Genomic DNA, 27,093 nt, shown 5'->3' with positions numbered 1-27,093 from the left:
GCTGTGACCTGCTCAAGACAACACCCTCAGGGTCTGTCATCTGACTCTGAGTCACCCTACCCAAGAGTCTGAATGGTAAACCAGCTGAGGGCATCTCAGCTCTCTGAAGTGCCTCCATCCTCTGCTGTTCGATGCAGACTTGAAATGATCTGTACTTGTGCCTAACTAGAAAACCTGTTAGCAGGTAAGGGGAAGGTGTAGAGGGAGAGGGGAGGGGAGGAAGTGGGTCTTGGGTTCACCGGTGGGAGATCCTGTGGAAGAGACCTGAAGTCGGGTTTGGATTTGGATGAAGCCAACAGCCCTTGGCCCTGAGCCAGGGTGTTGTCTTTCTTATCTGCAGGTGGGCGGGGTCCTAAACCAGGCCAGTAACATGTATGCAGGACAGAAATCACTACCATTTATTGAAATGCTTCCAATGCTTATGATGGGCCCTAGGCTAGGTACTTCGGGTACTTCATCCCTGAGCCCTACACAACCCCAAAAGGGCTTGTTACTTTACCAGATGAAATCTAAGGCTACTTGTCTAAGATGCCTCAGCTGACCCAGAGCCAATTGCCTGCTGTGTTTCTCCTGAGTTCATAGGCAAGCTTCTTGTGGCCCTGTGAACATGACACATCAGGGATAAACATTTGCATGTTTATCTTCATGGAAGCTCCCTTGCATGACTGGCCCGCACACATGAGGGACACACACACACACACACACACACACATACACACCCCGTACCATGGCAGACAGAGCACTGGGGCTAGAGTCCAAAGGGAATGGGTCAGCTCCCCCATTAACCATGTGGCCTTGGAGCCTGGTGGCTCCCTGGTCCTAAGCCTGGATCACAGGAACTGTCCAACTCATGGTCATAAGGTCATAAAGGTCAGATGAGCTACATGTCTGCGAAAGTGGTTTATCCACTGTAAAGTTATGCACAAGCTTAAAGGAAACGTTGCTTTTTCATTGCTTCTTCTCCGTCACTCCAGCCCCCCCAAAAGGTGTGGTCGAGGTTCATACTCACCTCCTTGGGCTTTCCTGATTCCCACTTATTATGTCCATTAAGCCCTTGCCTCATTTTGGTTTTGGTTTTGTTATGAATCCCTAAATGCTTTTTTATTTCCTCTTTTATTTTTATTTTTACATTGGAACCTTTTTATTTTCAGCTATTGCTACCATTTCCGGCACCTCTACATACCTACACACATACACAAGGGCCCCCAGGGCTCATGCGTCTACTTTCTAACTATCAATTGAAGCCATTTCTAGCCATACATAGGACCAAGGGATGCTAACATCTTGACTTAAAGCCACTATGGAAAATAAAGACAACCCAATCTCAGCAAATTTCAGAAGCCCCGGACACCCAGGTCACAGCCTTTGAGCACATCACAGTCTGGACTCCAGCCCAGCTGTCAGTTGATCAGAACATACACATGCACTCCCAGCATAATTGGAAGATGGGCAGAAAGTGAGGATTAGCATCATCAAACTAGCTTCCTCCTCCCCATCCTCAAGGCATCAAGGTGCCAATTTTTTTGGCCAAGCCATCTCCACACCCAGTTACATTGAGTTTCTCTGCCAAGCTGTTCCAGCTCTGCTGCTCGGAAGGCTCCCTGAAGCAGAGCAAGGGTGAAATCTGCAGCTGGGTCTGCTTAGCTTCGCATCTGGCATCCTTGATCCTCCAGCCATGGCGTTGTGAACAGAGGAGTGAGCAGTCATGAGACATGGCTTGTAGCCTTGGCCACCTCCTTCCTGACTGACTCTGTGGGCAAGTCACTAAGCTCCTTAGTCTCAAGTGAAAGTGTACGGTTGGACTGCATGGCTTCTGTGATCTCTTCTGCTCTAACTACTTAGGATCTAATAACCCAAACTCTATAACCACATTAGGAATGAGATCTTTAAGTGAGCCATAGTTACATTATATAACTGAGCCTCTTTCCCCACCTGTAAAAGTAAGAGGGTCAAGTTAGATTTGTTCTCAGTGAGAGCTGTGCATTAGAAGCATCTGGGAGCTTTAAGTCAGAATCCCCAAGGCAGGGCCCAGGCAGCTTTCATTTCTCAGAAGTCCCCAGGAATTCTTGTGGCAGCCAGGGCCACAAATCACTGAGCTGGGTGATCTCTACGGTTCCTCCAGGTTGGATCTTCTGTGACTTTTGGAGAGTTGACCCACAGTCCATATTTTCCAGGCCACCCCAGCCGAGCAGTGGTAGTATATTGAAGATTAGGCTTATGATAATAGAACTTCCATCTCCAATTCAACCCTCAGTGGGCCTAACTTTTGAACCCACTGCCAAGTTCCCCCATGTCTCATTCCCAGGATTAGTGGAGGGGGAGGTGGGAAAGAGTCACCCATATGCTTCTTTCCCCCTCCCCCAATTTCCTCCAGAAGCTTCTAGCACTGCACGGAAGCCCCCCGCACCATCCAGACTGTATACTTATGTCAGTAGTTGATTAGACAGGAAAAAGCATCAAACCAAAGGTGACTGAGCATTTTGGGGTGGGTATGGGACCAGTATGAACTGGCTCAAAAGATGCGCTGAGTCAGTTGGAGTCCCGTTCAGAAATGTAAACTGAAAAATAGGGAAAAGTTACATAGGAAGAGTTTTGCAGTTAGGAACAGAAATTAGGGAGAAGGGATACTATAGTTTAGAGTTTAGAGTCAGGTCATGGTAAAACAAAAGCCAATGCCAGCTGTGAAGGAACAGAAGGAAGAGGGGGAAGTTAACAAACAGATCTGTGGAGAGAGGAGAACAAGACAGGTAGCAGCAAGGGGAAGAAGTAGGCAGAGCGAGTGCCGGTCCCTAGCTTTCCATCCCAGTTCCAAAGTTCCAATAAACTCTTTCCCCAAAGGTAACTTAAGTGGACCTCTGCCTTAGGGAACAGGAAGAGCCAAGCTGAAGAAGGGCTGTGAAATTAGCTGGATCTGATTAATGCCCTGATCTTATTAATCAGGTGGGTGGGGCATAAGGTAGTGCATCACAGATTTAGTGTGCATTGGGATTACCCGGAGGCTTGGCAAAACACAGATTCAAGGTACCCTGATGCTGCTGGGGCAGGGACCACGCTTTGAAAACCACTGGATTAAGAGCCGGTGAAAAGTTGCTCACTGAAAACGAAGTGGAGACCATCTGAAGGAAGCAGAAGGAATGGGTACTTCCAGGCCCCACCAGACATTAGTAGCAAAACCTGGGAGTCATGAGACCTAGACTCTGGTCCCAGTTTTAGCAGTGTGACTGTCACTAAGCCCCTTCCCTTTTCTGGGCCTCAATGTGCTCATCTATAAAACAAGAGAATTTTATTAGGTGATCTCAGGGGCTCCTTCTAATTCCAACCTTGATAGTCTATAATTTTTGAGCAGATTAAAGCACTGTGGCTATAAATTTGCCTCTAAAGCTTCTGGCATTCAAGGGAGGAAAATGTAAAAGTCAAGGCAACACATACTTTTCATTTTTTGACAAGAAAAAGCTTGCAGGCCTATCTGCAGAAGTGTCATTTTGCTGAGAGCCCTGACTCACACACGGGCACCTTCCCAAGCAGACCAGCCGGGAAGTCCAGGGTCTGTTGTGGGTTGTTCCGTGCCAGGGAACTGATGCTGGAATAGATCTAAGGAAGGTGGTAGAAGGAGTCCTTCCCAAGCATGAAAGACTTTAATAGTTGTTCAGTTATTATTTGACATGAATGTCGCATGGAGCAAGTTAAATTGTGTCTGGATCCCACAGCATTGAAACACTCTGGAACAGAGAGATCTAGAGGAGAGAAGAAGCATTTACTCTCAGGTCTGAATTACATTGCTTTCAGTCCCTGAGGGAATTGGCTTGTTCTTTCTTAGAGGAAGTTTGAAGATTTACAGGTAAAAAAAAAAAAAAGTTTATTTAACTGAACGTAACCTGCTTGGGACTTTAGCATCCAGAAGGAGCAGCCTGATGTTTGGGGAGGACAGAGGAACCCTTCAGCTCTCCAGGAGTTTAGGGTAGGAGCTGAGAGTGAAGGTAGAGAAGATTGAGCTGCCCCATAGAGTTGCAAAGATTATAGTTTTCTGCTCAAGCTGGAAACAAATAAGCCTTATTAACTAGAACAGGATGTTCTGAGTTTGACTTCCTTTGGCCAAAGGCAGATTTCCCTGGCAATTTAAACAAACTGATTTTTGTTTCTTTTTTAATCTGACTCTGTCCTTTTCCTCCTTTGTCCCTGGCAATCCCAGGCATGGTGATCAAAAGAATAGGGGCGGGAGAATTTCCTTACCAAGAAGGAAATACGTACATACAGGCAGGAGTCAAGTATACCTTTCCTCAAATAACCTTGATCTCTCATTAACCTGTAAAATGCACTAAAGCTTGTGTTTGCTCACGTAAGTTTAGTCTGGAAGGAGTGGCTTCTTCAGAGATGCTGCAAACAGTGTAGATGTTTTGAAAGGTTCTGAACTAGAGGAAGAATAAAGGGTCATTGTTGTAGAATTTCTCAAAGAAAAGTGAATTTCTGCCTTACCAGGAAAGAACTGCACCACCAGCAGGCAACCCCCTAAAATTGATGATCATAGTCATATCCTTGGGTTGGTTCATTGTACCTACAGGAGTCCCCTCAAATTTTCCATGTGCCCTGGAAGAGTAACATCAAAACTTTACTGATGACCTGGTTTCTTAGAAACTAATCTTAAACCAGAATTTCCTAAAACCATAGAGGTTGGAAATTAGGAAGGATAGGTTTTATGTGAATGGGAAAGGGATGGGAAGGAATGGGTCAAGAATATTTCAAGTCTGGGATGCTGCTGATCGAAACAAGGCTCCACCGGGTTACCCCACTGAGGCGTCAACATTGTCCAAAGCTTACTGGAGGGGAACAAGTGAAAAAGCCAAGAGAACAAAAATACCATGGATAGAGGAAGATGGACTTCTCCAAGATGAGAAGATGAGCTCCTCTCCTGGACTACAAGCCTTCAGGAGGGAAATTAACTGTATTTTCTTCTTCTCTGTGTCTCCCATGGTGCTGAGGATAGTACCTCTAGGCACCTACTAGAGAGAACACTTCAAGACTTTCTTCTGATTAGGTTCAACAAGCATTGATTAGGCACCATCTTTATGGTTGGACACCATTAAGCACATAGAAGATCCAATGGAATAAGATAGTTTATTCAGGATCTGTGACTTTGAGATATTTACAGGCCACCTGAGGAGAAGAGCAACATAAGCCAATTAATAAATTGTGGTGTGGAATGTCTAGTTCACTTTGAAAGTATGGAAGTAATTCATGTGGTAAGAGAGATCTCCACTGAATTGTTGGTCCTTGATCTAAACCTTGAAAAAAGGATTTTGATTCGCATTGGAAAGGTAGCCCATCACAGTCCCTAGCATACAAAAGTTTAGTGGATGAGTTCCAAGCAGGAAGAACTGCATAAAGTAAGACATGTGGCTGGAACAAGCCAAGAATCACAGACTCTAAGCACTGGGAATGAAGAAGATAGTGCCAATGGCCCCTTCCACCTCCTTAACAAAATCCTGTTTATTGTTTGTCTTATTTATTTTTTCTCTGTTATCTTTTTTCCCTTAAATGGCCATGTGCTTTGAGGAAGTCTTGGCCTTTCCCAGCACCAAGCAGTGGGTCCTAATTAATTCCAGCCTATCCAGTTCTGGCCAAAGAGATATGAGGACCGTCCACCAGAGGACTTCTGGGAAGGTTTTCCTTGTCCCAAGACAGCTTCTTCTTCCCTCGACATTTTCATGTCTGGCCTGGATGTCTGGAACGGTGATGATCATCCTATGGTCATGAGACAAACATCCCAGGGACCAGGCCGATAATGCCCAAAATGGTTATGTGGGGAACCTATGTCCTTAGTGACATGGTTGAGCCACTAAACAAACAAATCCTGGAGTGCCTTCCCCGGGACTTGTTATACGAAGTGAATTTCCTCTCTCCCGCCAGTTTTCTCTTGCCTACAGCTGAAACCAATGCCCTTTCCTGAGAGGATGCCTGAGTCATGTCTGTCACAGAGCAGTAGCTCACATTGGTTTACTCAGAGCTTCCGATGCACCAGACACTTCTCTAGGTGCTTCACATGTAATCCCCACAACATCGTCTTGTGGTAATCCTATAAGGCCCATTTTAATGAAGAAGAAACTGAGGCACTGAGAGTTCAAGTCTCTGAAAAAGGTTACACATCCACTACATGAGAGAGCCACCCAGGCTTCACACCACACCCCCCACTGCTGCCCGTGTGTCCTTCAGGAGCCTCTTCTCTCAGGTAACTGAGCATGTCTGCGACGGAGGACTCACCACCACGCTGGCCCATGGCACATGCAGGGTCTGTGAGGAGTTCTCTCCACTGACAGGGTGGGGAAGGTGGGGCTGACATGAGGCAGAATGAGGGGTTTGGATTACTTCGGTCGGAGATGATGGCGATACACTTTGGAGCAGGGCGGGGGTGGGTAACAAAAAGCATTTTCCAAGGAGGATAGTTCATGGGGACTGAAGGGCAGAGACCACAGGGAAGTGCTGTATTCCCTCAAGCACCAGGAGAGAAGAGCCAGAGAAGGTCCTACACGTGGAAATGAAGGTGAAATCCCTGGATGCTGTGGCGCGTGGACACTGGTGTGATGTGGCGATGAAGGGAGACTTGTTGGCTCTGAACTGTGTCGTGGCACAATGACAGTCGGGAAAAGTTGAGGTGGGGCTCCGGAAATGGAACCCAAGCTGGGTTACAACAGCCACCGCTACCACTGCCTTTCACTGCTTGGCAAGTATGGTGATGATCACGGTACCTTTACTATCTCTGACTCTCACAGTAGCCCTGAGAAATCAGAAGGCATTACTGTCCTCATGTCATAGAGGAGAGGGTCAAAGGTGATGGGGGTCTTGACGAGAGCCATCTGGCTGGTGAGTGGAAGTGTTCAAATCCAAACCTGTCCTTTTCCAGTGCTTGCCTCTCCTTCCTCTTTGGAGCCCCCTCTCGTCCTGCACTGCTGACACTCAGCATTTCCAAATCATGTGCACACCCACACCCCCCAAACAACAGTGGCAGAGCAAACACATTCCTTAGATAGAATGGAGTTAGCAGCAGGTATTGGCTGGAGTCCCCTGGGGGAAGACAAGGTAAAGCAGGGCCGTGAACTGTGCTGCCATGTCAGGGTGCCCTGACACAGAGCATCAGGAAGAGGCCCAGGGCTTGCACCTTGGCAGGCCCTTTATCCCTGTACCAACAGAACCTTTTAGGCATGCAGCAAGAACACACTGACCACCTCATGGCTCCTGCTACCATGATACTCCCTTGAGTTGGTGTCGAGATATTAAATGACCTCCAATTTTAAAAGCACCCTGCACAGCCAACACTGATGTTGCCTGTGTGCCGCCTGCAGCCCAATCCTCCAAATTCCCACACCTGTCTAGGTTCCAAGACAGGCTGAGGCATAGGTCTCCAAAAAGGACTTTGAAAAGAGTCCCATCCTCAGCAAGTCTCAGGTGGAGCCTGTCTGTGAAGGGGTGGAAGGGATTAGCTCTGAAGACCCCCTGGACTCTGTCTGCATTTCTGTAGGTTCGTCTCCCTTTGCAGCACAGTGACAGGATCCTACTGCTATAAATAAACCAGCTCAAACTAAGGCCAAGTGGAGACATGACACTCTCCCCAACCAGGGGTACAAGTCAGTGAAAATGGTAGGACTAGAAATCAGGTCTCCTGCCTCTTTATTCCTTTCTCCTACGTAGAGAGATAGATGTTCCTCCATCATTTGAATCAAGCATAACTCCTAATTATTACTTATATTTATAAAGTACTTTGAAGTTTTAGTATGCTTTCAAATACAGTCCTGCCAGGGGCTCTGTGAAACAGATGGTGCAGCCCCTTTGGCTTGAGCAGATGAGGATTCCTGAGGTTGGCTCCCCTGAGGTTGGCTGTACAGGTAGTGAGAGGTAGAACTGAACTACTGCTGTTTGCCATCCAGGACTCTTCCACACTACTGGACTGTAAGCTCGCCATGGGCAGGAGCCATCTTTGTTTAGCTCGCCATTGGACACCCAGCTCCCAGCACAGAGCCTGGCATATGGCCTTGATGGATGGAAGGTGGGTGTAAGGAAGGACCAATAGTTAAAATAGGAGCAACGACAGAAGAAACTTGGAGTCTCATTTTCCTGATGACTTGCAATAGAATCCTAGATGAGTGAGATTTTATTATTGACTCCTTAAAGAGAAAGAGCTTTAACTCTATTAGCTTTGTTTAAAATGCATTGTGTCTTAAAAAAATTTTTTTAACATTAATGTAAAAGGTGATTTGATTCCTTTAAGAATCTTAAGCAGGTAAGGGTGCCTGAGTGGCTCAGCCAGTTGGGTGTCCAATTTAGGCTCAGGTCAGGATCTCACAGTTTGTGAGGTCAAGCCCCACCTCGGGCTCTGTGCTGACAGCTCAGAGCCTGAAGCCTCTTTCTGTGTCTCCCTCTCTCTGCCCCTCCCCCACTTGCACTCTGTCTTTCACTTCCTCTCAAAAATGAATAAACAAAAAAATGTTAACAAAAAATAAAATAAAATTATAATTTTTTTAAAAAAGGATCTTCAACAGCTAGACCTTCCTAGGACCTAGGACAGAGTGGCACTCAATAAGTGTTCCTGGAATTTAATAGAATGTAAAGCTAAGCTGGGGTGATAAAGGTAATTGCAGAGTTTCTATGTTACTGGAATAATTAAAGAATAGAATGTATCCCTCGTTTGCAGAATAACTTTATCTACAAGCCCAGGCCTGTCAGTTGGGAAGAAACCCATAGCTAGCATGGAATGAGATTATGAGCTGCATTTCCAGAATCTTGAGTTCCAGAGGATTAATAACCATGTCCAAATCTCATCACAGAGGAGATGCAGTAGGTTGCCCTTGCAGGCCAGCGCGGGTTGGACTCTGCAGGGGCTAGTCCGTGCTTCTCGTGCGCACCCTCGTGGAGGGACGTAGACGCCCAGTTGTCCTGGTAACTTTACTGACTGGAAGAACAGATGAAGCCAGAGTGAACTTCCTAGGGGGGTGGGAATGAGGATAACCCATAATGAAGAGCAAAAAAACTTCTCTCTTTCTAGACGAAGATGATGGAGGAAATTTGAATTTGAGTAATAGAACATGCTCAGAGAAGGTGCTGGCTAGAATCATTAGGATAGACACACAGTTAAATTATTCTGATTATCAGACTGGGAAGGCAATGTTTGAGAGTAAAACCTTTATGTAGGCCAGTGGTTTTAAACTTCCATAGAAGACCACTTATTACAAAGTACAGCCTCCAACTTCTTTCCTAAGATTCTGATTCAGTGTGTCACAAGTGGGGCCCAAGGATCTCCATTCTTTTTTATTTTTTTAAATGTTTATGTATTTTGAGGGAGAGAAAGAGAGCATGCTCAAGGAACCAGGGGAGGGGGAGAGAGAGAGAGAGAGAGAGAGAGAGAGAGAGAGAGAGAGAGAGAGAGAGAGAGAGAGAGAGAGAGTGAATCCTAAGCAGGCTTCTAGCTGTCAGAGCAGAGCCCAGCTTGGGGCTCAAACTCACAAACAGTGAGATCATGACCTGACTCAAAATCAAGAGTTGGATGTTCAACCAACTGAGCCACACAGGAGCCCCAAGGATCTCCAAAACTGCCCCCAGCTCATTGTCCCTCAGAAAGCTTACAAACTACACTGGCACCATGTAGACCATATTTTCATAAACTCTGCTCTGGGTAAACACAGAGCATCAGAAATTAGGTTAGAATGGACTCAGCTGTTCTCACCTGATGGAAAAAGTTAGGGAAAATAAAGGCCCTTTTCTATTTAGTCCTAGTTTAAAAACAAAACAATAGTAAGGTACTTTAATTAATGCAGTGTACTTTCTTTTAATCTTACATCTTGCTACATGCTTCACTAATTGAAGACTCCTGCCTGCCCTGGAAATCCTCCCATATCTTTACCTCCTGCCACCCTCTTAGTCTCTGTCCTCCCTTCCTTACTTACAGAGTAGTTTGTTCCTCTCCTATCTGGACATGGTGGCCTCTGCTAAGGAACTTACTACCTTATAATCCAGTGGTTATCTACAGATCCGCTTTATCAGCCAGGGATCTTATCAGACAGCGTGTCTTATTCATCTTTATATCTTTGTCCTTTCCACTTCTGTAACTCCTAGCTTGGCTGTTCCCATATATAAGAATGAATGAATGAATATAAGCCCCAGAAAGGCAGTAGGTTTCATCTGTTTTATTAACTGAAATAAATATGCCGAGTGTCTAGAACAGTACTTGTTACATGGAGGGGTTTAGTAATAGTTCATGAATGAATGCTTTTGCCTTACACAAGCCAATAGAAAAGAAGGACTGGACATCTGTGTTTCTCAGTGTAACAGTGAAAATTATTCATAGTGGCACCAATATTATCACAGTCTCCTGAATAGATTAAGATCCTCATTTGATATTGCTGTCATCTAATAGTTTGGGGTGTAGCTATATAGACCCAAGGTATTCTAATTGAGAAAAAAACCCAATAATGTTGCAAACATATAGCTCATACTTACATAAATCAGATCAAGTCAGGTTTGTTTTTTTGTTTTTTTGTGTTTTTTTTGGCTTTACTCATTATGTTTTTTCTACTAATAGTAAGCCCAGGATGCAAAGCATTTTTTAGGATAGTTTACATGCAATAATATAGGAAAAATAGCTCCCATTGATTGAGCACTTACTGAATGTGTCAAGCACTATACTGTTTTCCATACATTATCTCTTTTAATTGTCACATACAACTTTATTAGAAATGTCTTATTATCCCTATTTTACAGATGAGGAAACTAAGACTCCAAAGTAATCATTTGTCAGGGTCACTCAGCTACTAACCAGCAGACTTGAGATTGGAGTGTGTGTCTGTCTAAACCTCTGCTCCTGAGCTTCACAAGGACACTGGTGTTTTGAATGAGTAATTCCTGTTGGGACTTATTTCTGACCAGAGAGGCACGCAGCTTTCCCTAGTCATTTCAGAGAAATACTTTCTTGTCCTTGAACATTCCTGATCTTGAGTTTTCTGAGACTTCTTCCCTGAGAGACATTTATAGTTGGGAGGCTCTACTCTGTCAGAATGACAAGTGAAGTCAAATGTCTTCCCGCCCCCCTTTATTCCTGATGAGCGGCCCTTTCAGACATTTGGTTCAAGGCACTTAACTGCCTCTTACATTTCCTTCCAGTGATCAGCGTTTCTGAGATTTGCACATATGTTTTCCCAGTGAACTTTTGTCCTCTTTGAAAACTGCGTTCTGTTCTCCTTTATTAAATTCCAGCTTTCATGACTAATATGCAGTGATAGCTCCAGAAATGTTTATATAATAAATTAAAGTGGGCAGAGCCTTCCGCTTACAAATTGCTTCAAGATAGAATGCAGATGCCTGCCCGTAGAATTGTCTCATAAATGCTAGCATAAAACTTACGAGCTTTTATAGTTTCAGCTTGTCCTTGGCTCAGGGGCCTTGTGTTTCAGTGGGTTCTGATAGGGTTATGAGCTCCTAGCCTCTTTCTCAAACTGAGGCCTCAGAAATTTATGACTCAGTGGAAAAAAATTATGTGACTGCTTCTCAAATCTGCTTTGGAAAAACAAACAGATAGGATATTTTTGGCCTCCCTGTCTCGCACGTACCTGTGAGCAAGCAGTGTGTTGGCCTCTGAGTCAGTGGAATTGTAATTTCAGACTCTCAGGTTTGATGAGTATTTGCTTGGATAAATCAGAAGTTCATGTTAGAACACAGCCATGTTCCAAAAACCGTATTGCCTGGAGACCCATATTAGAGTTCTTCTCCACAGCAGAAAGGTGCTGTTTCCTTTATAAAGTGCAGGCATGCGTGGGTGTGTACGATGTTCATAACCATAAAAGAAAGTGAAGACTGTTAAGTGTCACTTCTCTGGGAAAAGGGGGCCTGAAGCCTTTGTGATTATTATTTTTGGAGGAGTAAATATTTCAGTAGAAAAAGGAACTCCTTTGTACCAGCTCTGTCTGAGTTTTCTTGGCACATTGTAATATTTTCAAGTAACAGCTGAAACCACATTAACCTTCCCTATTCTAATTGGAAGCATCTGTGAATTGCAAAATTAGAATTTTTAGATTCTGAACCAATTTGCTGTTTGGACAGGGTGTCAACTGCAGCAGAAATTTCCATCTATGGTACCTTCCCGCCCCTCCTGATTATAAATTGTTCAGTCAGCCAATGATGCAATGGAGATACGGGGCACACTCTTCATCAGCTCTTCCTTGTATGCAAGCTTCTTAAATGAAAACCACACTTTCTTTGTCAGCTATTTGTACACCATATCAGGATCCTCTTTATTCAAAGAGAACAGATGGAGAAATTCCTCTCCAACACTTGGAATGCTCCTTGAACAATTTTCTCAGCCAAAAAGCATTCATAATCAATGACACCAGAGCAATATCTGAGATTAGCAAATTCTGGGAAGAAAAAAAATAGAAAAATAATTAGAAAGTTAGTCCAGTCTTTTTAAAATATTTTTCAATGTTTATTCACTTTTGAGAGAGACAGATCATGAGTGGGGTAGGGGGAGAGAGAGAATGAGAGAGGGAGGCACAAAATCCAAAGCAGGGTGCAGGCTCTGAGCCAGCAGCACAGAGCCTGGCACGGGGCTCCTGCTCACAGATTTGGAGATCATGACCTGAGCCAAAGTCAGACATTTAACTGACTGAGGCACCCAGGTGCCCCAAAAATTACTCCAGTTTTTCTCTATGCTAACAGAAGCTTGGTGTTTTACAAATATCTCCTAACACTTCAACAAGAGACCTCAAGGCACAGTGCCTTCTTACCTGCTTTCCTGTACTACTTCCTGTCTGAGTGATGTTCCCTTGTTTCAGCCAGCCCTCAGTATTTTCAGGTGGAGGTGGGAACCATAGCTGCCTCCCAGGTTTGTGGCAATGAGTAAATGGTGTAGTATTTGTAATGTATTCCGAATGGCAGTGTCTGAGTCCATTCTGGCTGCTGTAACAAAGTACCACAGACTGCAGTGCTGACAAGACACTGGAGGTTGGAAGCCTGAGCTCAGGGCTCTGCATGGTTGGGTGACGGCTGTCCCAGATGGCAGATTTCTCCTTATCCTCACATGGTGGAAGGGGCGAGGACCTCTTGTAAGACTTATCCCGTTCATGAGGGCTTCACCCTCATGACCTGATCACCTCCCAATACAATCACGATGAGCATTAGGACTTCAGCATAGGAATTTTGGGGGGATGCATTCAAAACATAGTGTCCCTGCAAAATTCTTTTTTTCTTTTTTCTATCTTCCCTTTCTTTCTTTTTTCTTCCTTCCTTCCTTCCTTCCTTCCTTTCTTTTTTCTTTCTTTCTCTTCTGTCCTTCTTTTCTTCCTTCCTTCCTTCCCACAGCAGCTGAGGTAAAATGATGAGTTACCTAAGGCCAAAGATCAAACCCACAAGGAGGCAAGACCAAAACAGTCTACCACATTTAAGGCTCCATGCTTTGTCTGGGTTCACCCCCAACTCTGCAGTTTGGCACGAAGTGTGCTGTCGACTTTTCCTAAAACTTGAGAGAGCAAATGACTGGGAGATATTAGCCACTTCACAGGTGCCCTGTGTTATTAGTGAGGTTAAAATTAATGACAATACAGGGAAAGGATTCAGAACAACAGCACCAGAAGGATAGGCCTGACTTTCCACACTAGGCATCCCCTAAATGTCTGAAGTGTTGAGTGTCATAGACTGGACCTGCAGATCAGTATATTTTTGAAAGTGAAAAGGAAATCAAACAATAATTGTGCCAAGGCATAGGCAAGCCAGAATATGTAGTCATCCTGTGACTCATGGTACAAAATTCAGAGTCCCTTTGAGGGGAACTGAACTGATATTTATTCCTTTGGTAAATATTTATTAGGTTCCAACTTAAGATTTGATTGAGAGGCTACTTTGTGACTGACATTGTGTTATGTTATTTAATGCTCACACAACCTTAGTGAGATGGATTTAATTATTAAATTAATTACAATTAGAGCTCCATTTAAATAATAAGCAACTAATACTGAGGTTAAGTAATTTGTCTAAGTTGCTTAGCAAGGGAATAAGGCTTGGTTAGAGCTGGGATTTAAACTGGAATCTCTCTAGTTCCAAATCCGTGCTCTTGGTATTAGTGCATGGGTTTCTTTTTTCATTTATTTATTTATTTATGCTTATACTATAAAAATTTATGAAAGCTTCATTTTTGTTTTATATTGGGTTTTTTTACTCAGTTTCCCCTTTTGTACATATTTGTCATGAACTACAGGATTGGTCTCACTGATTTATTGTCTTTCCTCATGTCTTTGCATCCTTACAGATTACAACTGGGAAAATGCAGGTCTTGCTAGATTATGTCACAGAATCCTAGATTTCTCAGATGGAGAAACAGACTCAGGAAGGTCTTGTAACTTTCTCAAATTCAATGGGCTAGATGTGTTCAGGGACACACTAGCACCCTGGTCCTGACTGCTCCATTCCCACATTTAGAGAAGGAGAGAAGGGAAAAGATCATCCCTTTCTGAAGGGATGTGGTGTCCATAGGGCTATACTGGGGGGCCCCTGCCCATTTGAGGCTTCACGTCTACTTGTGAGACATCATCCCGCAGCAGCAAGAGGGAAGGAAAGGGAACAGCAGGGCCAAAGGGCCCTAGACTGGGGACTGCGGGCCCAGCTCTGTGGCTCTGTCCCCCTGTGATTTTGCCATCCTGGACCTGCCTAGTCTGTGGTTCTCCCCATCCTGGGGTCCCTGTTATACCACCGTGTACTTCATTTTTTCCCCTGTCTTCCTCCATCAGAAAACCCCACTGAATCGGAGGTAAGTCTCAGTCACATGCCCAGCACAGTGCCTGACATGAAGCAGAATGCGTGGAGCCTGTGCAGGGGGCAAGGCATCTGTTAACCTCAAGCACAAGAGAGCCAGGAAGCCGTGCCCACTCTGCGGTCCCACTGAAGGAGTCCCATGGACAGACGCCTCAGTCCTCACCTTTATGCCTCACTCCAAGGACAGGAACACTCCACATCCCTTGTGATCTGGGTGGTCGGAAGGAAAGGGGGCCTCCACAGGCTGCTTGTACCATCCCACCTGGAGGGAGACAGAATGGAAACAGGATGGGCTGTCCAAGATCCAGGAAATTAGCTGTGGTTGTTCAGTGGGTTAAAGTAATCAAAACGTTCCTCAAGATAGAAAATAAAAACAAAGAAGGATTGTGAGTGACCTACCACAAACTCATCCCTTACATTAGGCACAGTCCCTCAAGGACACTTGACAGAATCAGGAAAGAATATGACTGTTAAGTTCCTCTGAGGTGGCGACAGCTTCCTCACCTTGGCCTCAGGCTGTTCTCACCAGGTGCCAGGCTACAGAAGCCCTTGGCACTTCTCAGACCTACCTTGTCCCGCTGTGCTGCTGGCTCCGGGAGACCGTTGCTGGACCCTACAAATAGCCTCTTGCTATCAGAGGATAGCTTCCCTTCCTGCCCAAACATGTGTGGAATGGTGGTTTCATGGCAACAGTGAGCCTTTGTTCCAGAATTGAACGTGCATGTCCCTCCTCCTGAGCCTGGCCTCAGTGCTTTGCCTCATGTCACCAACCCTGTTTTAATTAAGTCCTTCTTTTGTGTTGGACTTGGTGCCAAGAAGCCAAAATGAATGTTGTCTATTTGACTGCATTTTGCTAGCCCCCCCCCAGTTCTATTTTAGGAAACTTTTAAGGGTCACTCCTCTGCAGGCAGAGATAAGGGTTAAGAGTCTTTTTCTCAAAAAATAACACTCTCCTAAGTGAACATTATCTTTGTTTTTCTTTCTCTTTCGTGTAACTGAATTCTAAAATTCAAGTGGATTTTTCTGGCTCCTGATGGAAACTGGAGATAGTGATGTAATTTACAGGCTTTTGTTGGAGGGAGGAAACCTCACCTGCACCTGCCCTTGCAACATTGCATCCAACTAGAGTTTGAGGAGGGAAGGAATCGTGATCACCACCGCTTGTGGCTGCTGCACAGAAGGTGGATGGCTGGAGCGTGAGCTTCCTGAGGCTGCTGTAATAAAACAGCACAGACTGGGGGCTTAAAACAACAGAAAGTTATTGTCTCACAGTGCTGGAGGCCAGAAGCCAAGGGGGCCACTGAGTTGTGCTCTCTCTGAGATCTGTAGGGGAGGATCCTTCCTTGCCTCTTCTGATTCCTGCTGTCTGCCAGCAACTCCTTCATTCCTTGGCTTATAGATGTATCACTTCAGTCTCCCTTCCGGCACTCCGGGACCATTTTCTCCCTGTGTATCCCCACTTCTTGATCTAAGGACACCCATCATATCGGATCAGGGTCCTCCTTGTAACCTCAGCTTCATGACATCTGCAGAGACCCTATTTCCAAATAAGGTCACAAGTACTGTCGCTTAGGATTTCAATATATCTTTTGGGGGAAACGTGAGTCAGCCTACAACAGTTGGTTTGGAGTTTTTCTAACCCGGAAAATACTTGGTTACATTATCACTCTTTAGCATAAGGAAACAATATCACTACGACTTCTAAGTGCACTTCTCACATGCCAAACACAGTATGATATACCTTTTACATATTATTTTATTTAATTCTCACAGAAGCACTTTGAGGTAGGTGTCATTATATGCCCCGTTTATACCTAAGAAAATAAAGGCCCAGATCTGTGTCATGTCAGCACCCGTGTTCTGAACCACTCAGCATACCCAACGCATACCTTGTTTTGGGGGCACCTATTGCTGTGCTAGAACCCGGGGTGGGGTTGGGCGGTGGGAGTACAGTAGTAAGACGGATGTAGAACATTCAGTCCAGTGGGAGGAGATATGCCTTAAAGACATAATGTCTGGGGCACCTCGGTGACTCTGCTGGTTAAGTGTCCGACTTTGGCTCAGGTAATGATCTCACGGTTCATGGGTTTAAGCCCCGCATCAGGCTCTGTGCTGGCAGCTCAGAGCCTGGAATCTGCTTCAGATTCTATGTTTCCCCTCTCTCCTCTTATGATCTCTTTCTCTCTCTTTCTCAAAGTAAGTAAACATTAAAAAAAAAAAGACATAATTTCCTGAATACCAATTACTAACTCACAGTGCCATAGCACTATTTCCAATCAGGAATTGTTTTTCTCTGATGTCATTGCCGGAGATCTGTTGCGGGAACAATGACGGCGAGATGAAGAGCAGTGGGTGGTCCCTCAGAGAAGGTGGGCCCAGCATTGTCCTATGTACGGGGCACCTCCAGGAGATCTTGCTGCACAGGGAGTATCATGGCTGGCTTACATGGCAGAACAAACCCTAAGAATCTCAACTCCTAAAACCAAATGTATTCTGTGTTCCTGCATCCTGTCCTCTGTGGGGCAGCTGGAGGTGGTGCTTCATGGATTCCTCCCTCCGGGACCAGGCTACAGAAGTAGCCTCATCTGGAGCTGGACAGGTTGCTGTGGCAAAGGGAAAGAGCAGGTGGTGAGTTGCATGCTGGATCTTAAACACTTGCCTCCCAAAGTGTCACATCAGCTGTGCTCCAGGGTGAACAGCCTGTGACAGATACGCCTGTCAGGTCATATGCATCATGCATGTGAAAGAAGAGAGCAGAAGCATCATTCCATCACTTCCCGGCTGTCCAGGCATCAGCCAAGAGAGAATCCAAGTTTTGTTTCTAGAAGCTGAGGTATGAGAGTCCATATTTGTGAAATCCACGAATCAGAGGATAGTGATCTACGTTCGCACCGTTTTCGGCAGGTCTCCCTAAAATAGCAACCTCCCAAATGAACATATAATATAATTTTATGTATAGATATTTTATTTACTCACAACTTTTCAAGAATAGGCTGTATGTTATATAAAGCAGGGAATGTATTTATTTAAGCCCTGGATTCCAGAGGTTGGCAACTGGCCATATTCACTACATGTATTTTTTCTTCCTTCAGTTTCCAAAAGTGTTTCCCTAAAGTAAACAGGAAAAATTGGGGGGAAGTAACCAGTAGCCAAAGTTATTTTTTTCCCTGCCCCACTTAATGACCGTTAACAGGGAGACATTCCCAGGAGCGCCTGTGTCCCAGGTGCCCATCTTTGTTAGCACTGTACAGGATGTTCTGTTCTAATTACTCGGAGGAGTCATTGGCCTTGATGAATGCTCAGGTTACATTAGCTCACTGCAGGATGTTCAGTGCCTGGGGATCCCCCAGGGCAGTCTATAACTCATTCAAAAGCTGGAAACACCTCTGCATCTCACCCAGGGCTTCCTGGCACTTCCCACCTTCCTGCCCCCCTTTGTGCCTTGGAGCAGGATGATAACATCACACCAGCTGTCAAAGGTTGTGCTACACAGGGCATCATTCATTTCTGTGGGGTTCTGGCTCCTTCTCGTGGAAAGAAGACTGAAACAGACCCAGCTGTAGTCTCAGACAGCTTCTTGACACCTAACTTCATCCATCTAGGGCCCCCAGGAAACCAGAGAGATTGGCATGCTCTTGGAGGGCTTAACATTAACCCCCTCTCAGGCTTGCCATATTGGACAAGGTCAGACAAACACCAAGATTCACATGTCTGTAGGGTTTTCTGGTGCGCAGAGTTTTTGTGAACTTGCTTGTTTCATCCACAGTCACTCCATAACGGAGAAGCTATTGTTCCCATTTTAGTGAAGAGAAAACTAAGGCACAGGGATTTGAAGTGACTGGCCCCAAATTGCACACTAAAGGAGCCACATTGCTGGAATCAAGAGACTTGGGCTTCAATCTCACCTCTACCTTCACATCTGTACTTCCTAATCTTCTTTATCAAAGGGCGGTGTTGCCCATCTGATAGTCTTTTGTGAGTATTAAGATATGTACATAAAAAGCCTAACCCTAATAGGGTTCCTGGACAGAGATACACTCCAAAAGCCTATGAATGGATAGATGGATCAATGGATGGTCAGATCAGTGAATGAGTGCATGAATGGTGAATGAGTGAGTGAATGAATGAATATTGCCCTTTGGTGCCCTGTTTTTCCTTTTAGTTTACCCTTGATAACACTCTCATTGAATGAGAGTGCTTTTGCAGGGAACATGGAAAACTTTTAGTCCCAAGTGTGTATCACTCCAGTATTTTGCCCTCTCTCAGTGACCCACATAATGAAAAAATTTTTCAGCAAACTTTATGACTGTCTTCCTGTTTCACCAAAGGCACATATAACTGCCAGTTATGGCTCTTAACAAACATACACATTGATTTGGTGTAATTCTAGTTAAAATCCAAGTTAATAAATAGCTACCAACATCTACTAAGCATTCACTATGAGCCAGGTACTTCACTGGTATTTTGGTAGCATTTGAACCCAGGGAGTCTGACTCCTGAGTCTGGGGCTCTTTATTTTTTAAATTTTATTTATCTTTGAAGAGGTGGGAGGGGCAGAGTGAAAGGGAAGCAGAGGATTCAAAACAGGCTCTGCACAAGCACCATGCGGGGCTTGAATTCATGAACAGTGAGATCATGACCTGAACTGAAGTCAGACACAACTGAGCCACCCAGGCGCCTCCTAAGTCTGGACTCTTACCCACCACACTAGCTTAGCAACACTAAGAGCTGCCACTTGTTGAGTGCTTACTGTGTACCAACAGGTTCTGTGATAAACTAAATAGGCATTGTCTTAGTCCTTATAGCAAATGTATGAAGCAGTCAGTGTCATGCTGTCATGTTACAAATGAGGAGCTGAGGCTTGACGAAGGGAAATAACTTGTCCCTAACCACCTTGCTAGTGGGTAACAGAGGCAGGCTTTGAATCCAGGTGCTATGGTTGTAAAGCGTCTAACTCCTAGTCTGTGCTACCTTTCATCTGCCATTTTCCCAAAACTACACATGAATTGCGTGTTGTCCCATCATTTCCAGTGCTTTGGATTATTGAAAATTAGTTGAAAATCCCCATTCCAGCCTCAGGGACGCCTGTGAGTCTAAGGTCTCAGGGTGAGACAAAGCAGGTACAGCCAGGAGATCCTCCCGTGGCACTTAAGTGTTTACTTCCTGAAGTCACTAAGAAGGAACACAGAGGAGTGAATGTCTTCATTTGTCACTTGATCAGGACCTCATGGAAACAGAGATAACAGCTGACCCCATGACCAAGTCCTACTGGAAAAGATAGTGCCCCCTGACTAGAAAGTGTCCAAACCTGCAAATAGGTTGCTGACGGCATTTAAGAGGTTTTCTTTCTTCCCAGATGCAGTTCTGCCAGGAAATGGGTAGATGGGCAAGAGACCCCCTTGGGATCCTGCTGTAACCTGCAGTCCATTTGTTTACCACCAGAATCCCTCACTCTGCACATTTTACTTTCTAACCAACATGCATCAAAGAAAAACGTTTCATTAGCGGCCCCAGTGGCCTCTCTTGGGCCCATGTCCTCTTTTATAAAATAAAGTCTTTGGACTAGATATTTCAAAGTCACTATCCAGGGCAATCAATTTGGGATCATCTGTAACTACAGATGCTTGTTTGTTTAAAAGTTTATTTATTTTGAGAGAGACAGAGAGAGCATGCATGGGAGGGCCAGAGGGAGAGAATCCCAAGCTTGTTCCCCACTATCAGCAGAGTGCCCAATGCTGGGTACAAACTCATGAAATGTGAGATCATGGCCTGAGCTGAAATTAAGAGTCAGACACTTAACCGAGTGAGCCACACAGGTGTCCCTGCTGTAGTTTTGATAATAGATGGAAGAGCACTTTGAGAAGTGATTAAAAGCTTTTAATATATTTCAAAAGGTGTTTTTTTACAGCATGATTCCTGCAGAGCATAAAATTATATGTGCAAAAAAATGAGAGAGAAAAAGAATCTTTTAAAATTTTAGTAACTCAAATTTAAATGTAAAACATTCAGTTTAAGTCTCCCTCCTTCCTCCTCTTATCTTCAGTGAAGGACTGTTTAATGTACCAAAGAATTTTCATAATCATATTTTTTCTGTGTTTAGAATTTATCACCCAAGAGCTTTGCTAAGATCTGGAATGGTGTGCATGGATCGAACCCCTTCCTTAGTATGTGAGATTTTTGTTAAGTATCACTAATAAGCCCCGATCTTATCAGGGGAATGTTGAGAACCAGAGTTGCTTGGGTGAGGGACATTTCCAGAACCAGGCCAAGTTAAGAGCTTCAAGAGGCCAGGGATGTGTCACTGAGTTTAATTAGTGTAGGTAAATGACTTCCCCAAGGTCACTCAGTGAGTCATCAGTGAGCCTGGGGCTGGGACTCCATTCTTCCAACTGGGAAGAATTGGCATCCTGTTGGCATTATTATTGCACGTGACTGGCTCTGGAAAACCCAAGAGGGAAATCACTATGGATGTTAGAAGTGCAGCTGTGGGAAAGTAAAAACTAGCAGAAATAAACCCCTAATAAGACCTCCGTAGGCCAGGCCTCAGAGCAGTGGCAGGTTTGGGAGGTGGAGAAGGTGCTTCTTTAAAAGTTCTGGGCTTATATACTCACCTTGATCCATTTACCCTTCTACTGCCAGTAGGCACTATTGAAACTTCAGGAAGCTCATGTGTGGCTGTTTTTCTCATCCAGGTCGGTCCTTGAAATTCATTATTACCAACCTAGTGCAGTTTTCCAAACTCACATTTCCTGGAAATAATTCATAGAAACAAGTTCCAAGAAGTCAATCCGATGCTTTGTTTTCACCTTGATACATATGACTGGGTGCCTCCCTTGGTCATTTCAAAATGGCACAGCAGATGCTGGAACTTGCGAATAAGGGCAAACGCCCACACTGCCCTCCATCAATGTGAGGGCCTTGTGTCCCCCAAGTCTTAGGCTCTGGGGTTTTCTTCTTCCCTGGCCTGTCCACCCACTTTCATACATGCATTTCCTTGGCCTAAGTCACAGGGCACAGCCTAACCCAGACCAGCCCCACCCAACCTTGATGATCCCTTGTGCATGACAGAACATAACACACACAAAATTTTCTTTGCTCCAATTTTATTCAGCACCTTTCATCCTCATCCCACAACCTTCAGCCATTCTCAAGTTCACTTACTCCATTTATTTGAAAAGTAGGCATTGAGCATCTATTATGGACTAAGCCTGGATGTACAGTAGCCAACAACAATAACAACAACATAAATGTTTACCTTGCCCTAGTGAAGCTTACAATTTAATTAAGGGAGTGGCAGCATATTAACCACACAGATAAATATAAGAAGTTTGTGTATGCAGGGATGGCACTTTGAGAACATACAATAGAGAGCTCCAGCTTTGACTTGGAAGTCATCAGAAGAATGAGTAGGATTCACTAAACAAAGAATTAGGAGAGGTAGGATATATCCGGCAGAGGGAACAGTATGTGAGCTGGTCCTGGGGTAAGAAAATCATGGCATGTGGAGGGACGGAAAGAAGGCCAGTGTGGCCAATGACAGAATGGAGTAAGGATAATATGAAGTTGGCAAGGGCCAGACCACACAAGGCCTTGCAGGTCGGGCATGTTAAGGACTCAGGTGTTTATTCCAAGATCCATGGAAAGACAAGCACAAGGAATAACAAAGTAAGACTTTGATTTCAAGAACATCTCTCTTTATACTGTGTGAAAAATGGATTGGCGAGAGACAAGAAATGGTGTCCCAAGGGACACCCCTCTCTCTCTTTAGGGAAGAGAGAATAGGAGCTTGGACCAGGGAGTTGGTGTTAGGATTGAAAGAAGTATATGAACCAGGAGCTATAGGGAAGGTAGAATTGAAGGACTTGGCATTGGGTTATATTAAAGGGGAGGAGAAGATTGATCCAAGGGTTGGGATTGTTAAACTAGATGTATATAATAGATTGGAGTGTGGGGTAAGGGGTAACATTCACTTAGAAAAGGAGGAAGGGAAGAGAATCAGGTTTGTCTTGAGTCTTTGTTTTGTCCTGTCCTTGAGTCATAATGGTCGAAGATTAGGATTAGAGCCTTGGTTTTGGACCTGCTGAGTTTGAAGTGCCTTTGAAACGTACAAGGGGACATGTCAGGTAGGCACTTAAATATAAAGGTCTGGAACAATGTCTCTCAAAGCAGGGGTGACATTGCCTCCCAGGAGACATTTACAAACATTCAGAGATATTTTCGGTTTTCACAACATGGTATGGGGTGCTATTGACATAGTATGTAGAGACCAGTGGTACTGCCAAACATTCTACAATGCATAGGGCCACCTCACTTCTCACAGCAAAAATTTACCCTTTGGTGTCAGCACCAAAGGTGAGAAACTCTGGACTGTGGATATCTGAGAATCACTGGCCCAAAGCCTTGGGGGCACTGGTGAGATCACATTCAGAAATAAGAGTAAGAAGGAAAGTGGAATAGTACAAGTTTTTGAGGAGCTATACCACCTAAAATCTGGATGGCCCTACTTAAGAAAAGAACCTTAAGCAGCCAGAGGTAAGAGGAAGACACAGAGAGTTGCAGAGGCCAAAGGTTGAGTGGGAATAGGTAAAAGTGTCTGATGCTACTGGGAAGCCAAAGGCAGTGAAGACTGAAAATCCCTGTTGTGTTCAGGGATATGGAAGTCATTGCTGCCCTTAGCAAGTGCAGCTTTGGCTGCATGACCAGGAGAGAAAACGTACTGCAGCCAGTATAGACCACGTTTTTAAGAAGTTTGATGATGGGACGCACCTGCGTGGCTCAGTCGGTTAAGCGTCGGCTTCGGCTCAGATCATGATCTCGCAGTATGTGGGTTCGAGCCCTGCACAGGGCTCTGTGCTGACAGCTAGCTCAGAGCCTGATGCCTGTCTTCAGATTCTGTATCTCCCTCTCTCTCTGACCCTCCCCTGTTCGTGCTATCTCTGCCTCTCAAAAAATAAGTTAAGAAAGAAACATAAAAAAAAATCAAAAAAGAAGTTTGATGATGGAAGAGAGAAGAGAGAAGGAACAGTGTTGGCAAGGAACATGGAAGCCAGAAATAGTTTGGGGTTCCATAGTGGTCTTTGTTGGTTTGTTTTGTTTAAATTTTTTTATGATAGAAAATGTCTAATGTTCCTAAAGTAAGCAGAATATTCTAACGGAGCTCCGTGTAAAATTTTGTGTCTCCAGATCAGCAGCAACTGAAATATCTGATCGGTTTTTGCTAATCGCAGCTGCGGTTCTTTGCCAGCACTCATGTGTGCACAGGTGTTGGTGGGCAGCTCAATAATGTGGGAGGGATTTATACCCCCCAACCTGGAGTTCATTCTTTCTGTGGCTCCTTCCCTTTCAGCGTCCCTCTTTCACTTCCCTGCTGATCTTCCAGTCCCGACTCCCCTCTCTGGCACCTCAAACTAGGGAGGCTCTCTGCTGCCCTAAATTGGTTTCAGGTTAGACTCCCCTCAGACACAAAGCTGTGGATTTGTAAATCTCAAGAGGTGTAATTAATTCCTGCTTTCAAAGGTAAATTTCCTTTCAGTTTCTGCCTGCTTTTGGCCAACCTCCATTGCCTTAAAATATGTATATTTTATACACTCTTAAGTTTTGTAACAATAATATAATTGTTTTAAAAATAACAGTTTTATTATTGTTATTTGAAGAGAGTTTACTGTCTTCAAGAGACTGTCATCAACAAAAGCCAGAAGTTTTTAAAATGATAAATACTTGGTATTGTGGGGCTGATGGGAGGCTAATGGACAGTCAAGAAGAAAGAAGAGGTAATTTAGTAGAAGACTTTATAATATTTATTGGAATGGAAGGAATGAAGGAACTGTCTGTGGATGCGGAAGTTTTCAGCTTTTGTAGTGGGAAGTTGACGGAGCTGCCATCCTGTGGCTTCATGTGACATCAGAGGCGAGGTCACTGGGGGCGTTGGGGGAAGGTGCGACTGTTTGTTGGAGGTTTGAGAACAGAGAAGTTTATAATAGTCTTTGCAAAGAGTGGATTTTAACCAGAGAGACCCTGAAGGAACAAAGACAGGTCAGTTATTGAAAGTCCACAGGGGTTGTTGAGACCGTGAAGAATTTGTGGAAGTGCAGGTCAGTCTGCCCTGCGGTAAGACTTTCTCCACCTGCCTTTGGGTGCCTGGGCAGAGGCGTACAGGGAGCAGAGAGGATGTTTGCCCACAGTTGAGAGCTTTACAAGACTACTGAGACCAAGGAGCAGGGCCAAGGGTGTGTACAGCATTGACTAGGGCATGATTTAAATAGTGGATCCAGAATGTGAGCACCTCATGAAGCCATGGCAGGCTCTGGTTGGAAGGCTTCTCTGAGTTAGCCAGGGCAGTGTGAATAGGGGAGGCTGTTCTCCCATAGCTCCCCGGCCTCCTCACTTTGGCAAACCAGAGTGCATGCTTCGTTAGCAAAAGGAGAATTTTTGGGTGTGTCGGACAAAAGGAAAAGAAGGAAGTGGCATGAACTAGCCATCCTCACACCCCTGATCCCAGGGCAGAAGCTTCAGGCCCATGGACAGAGGGCTGAACTTGAGGGGTTCTAAATCATGCTAATCAACTGTCAGGTAAAATATGTTCCAGCCTCCGGTCTTTACAGATCCACCTTCATTCTGGTCTGGAAGGCCAAGTATGAATTTAGAAATCACAGGCTCTAGTGCTGCAAGGAAAAGTGGCTCAGAGCTGGCAGCCCACCCCTCCCTCTTCCCCCAGCCCCATCCCCTATGGCCTGTGTCTGGACACCCTGACCCACAGGTCCAAGCTCCAGCCACAGGTCCAGGTGTAGGGGTCTGCCCACTGAAGTGTGGTCTGGAAGACTCTGAAGAGGCCGACTATAGTTTCTTGAAGTAACTTTGGGGTCACTCAGAGAATTCTGGGGTCCTGTGTGCCTGGTCTAGAGGGAAGAAGGGAAGGGGCAGTCTCTGGTGAGCACAGGCCCCAGGAGGACACAGCCCTTGGCCCCGTGTATTCCTTGCCTTGTGGAGAAGAGAAATTGGAGGAAGGCCAGGGCAGAGGCCTCTAAACTGCCCCTGCCCAGGTCTGTGGGAAAAATCAAATGATGCAGTGGTATGCAGTATTGTGGTCTTTGCTCTGTTCCTAATCTGACTGCTGGTTTCTCTGTACATGTTTTGTTTTTCCTAGTGGGCTGTTTATCACCATTCATGACAAGGGCCACCTTGCAACAATGCTGAACTCTTGGCCAGAAGACAATATTAAGGTAAGATCCCATTTTTGGTTTTTTATTTGTTCATTTTTTGTTTTTTGGTTTGTTTTTTTTTTTTTTTGCTGCTGTTCTTTTGTTGGGTGAGTCCTTTCAACCTGCACCCGAGGCATTCCCAGCTAGAAAACAAGTCACTGCAACACTCAAGGAAAGACCCTACACAGCTTTCCCAGGCCCAGAGCACAGGCCAGTGAGAGCAAAGCATAAATGCACCATAGAGCAGAGGTGTATGTTGACCCATAGCCATGTGAAATTGCCCTTCTTATTATTAATAGTAGTAGTAGTCTGAAGACCTGTTCAGCATGTATGAGTACCTACTAGATACACCCTGCCAATTTCCATGGTGGATTTGGGGAAAAATCAGACAGAACTTCTCCAGTAGCTGACTTTGCATGAGGAAAATAAGACAGAGACATGAAAGACTAACAAGGAACTTGATCAGAGGTAAAGGAAGACATGGAGAGAGCTGAGGGTGTGAGGGCAGCGATTACTTCTAGCCTGAAGGGAATTGAGGGGTAGAGTCTGGTCAGGTAGGCTTTGGAGAGAGTAGGACTCAGGGTGGGGACATTCTGCAACAAGAGGGAAAGCTTATGATGAACGGTACCTTCACACCTGGGTGTATGCAGTCGGTGGTGGTAATACATTTGGAGTGACAAAATAAACCTGCTGATTCTTCCTGGAACATCAATTTCACTCAAAACTATCTAAGTGGAAAACATGCTGATATAATAAGCAGGATATAATGTGGAATGCACATTTTGTGTTGGCTTTAAAACAGAAGACATGTAGCTTTGTAGGAACTTGTTAGCCCCTGGCTACATGCTCAGATCTCCTGCCAGAGGGACTTTTGTGGCAGAGCATGAGGGGCTTTCACATTTAACATCATTTTTACTTCTGGGGCACCTCAGTGGCTCAGTCAGTTAAGTGGCCGAGTCTTTATTTTAGCTCAGGTCATGATCTCAAGGTTCTTGAGATCCCACATCAGGCTCTGCAGTACAGGTGGAGCCTGCTTAGGATTCTCTCTCCCTCTCCCTCTCTCCTTCTCTCTCCTTCTCTCTCCTTCTCTCTCCTTCTCTCTCCTTCTCTCTCC

At 44.8% G+C, this 27,093-nt stretch overlaps 1 protein-coding gene and 1 long non-coding RNA gene across 4 annotated transcripts in view; one reads left to right on the top strand and one right to left on the bottom strand.

Annotated features, from left to right (window-relative positions):
* The window catches only part of ME3 (malic enzyme 3), a 188,724-nt gene that overhangs the window by 95,564 nt on the left and 66,067 nt on the right, over window positions 1-27,093 (top strand). For both annotated transcript variants that reach the window (XM_029915107.1, XM_029915106.1), the window contains one exon: window positions 25,925-26,000. In XM_029915107.1, coding sequence (XP_029770967.1) covers window positions 25,925-26,000 — 76 coding nt within the window. The remainder of the gene's footprint in view (window positions 1-25,924; window positions 26,001-27,093) is intronic.
* LOC115272078 lies at window positions 12,243-15,461 on the bottom strand. 2 transcript variants are annotated; one of them, XR_003900233.1, is made up of 4 exons: window positions 15,351-15,461; window positions 14,945-15,043; window positions 12,762-12,933; window positions 12,243-12,392 (listed from the first exon to the last, which is right to left on the bottom strand). It is a non-coding gene; the product is annotated as an uncharacterized LOC115272078 (long non-coding RNA). The 2 variants fall into 2 exon arrangements; XR_003900232.1 differs by lacking the exon at window positions 15,351-15,461 and adding an exon at window positions 15,181-15,340.

This window comes from Suricata suricatta, chromosome 11 (assembly GCF_006229205.1).
Source record: "Suricata suricatta isolate VVHF042 chromosome 11, meerkat_22Aug2017_6uvM2_HiC, whole genome shotgun sequence".
In the NCBI taxonomy this organism is placed as follows: domain Eukaryota; kingdom Metazoa; phylum Chordata; class Mammalia; order Carnivora; family Herpestidae; genus Suricata; species Suricata suricatta.
This window is presented reverse-complemented; position numbering and strand designations above follow the sequence as displayed.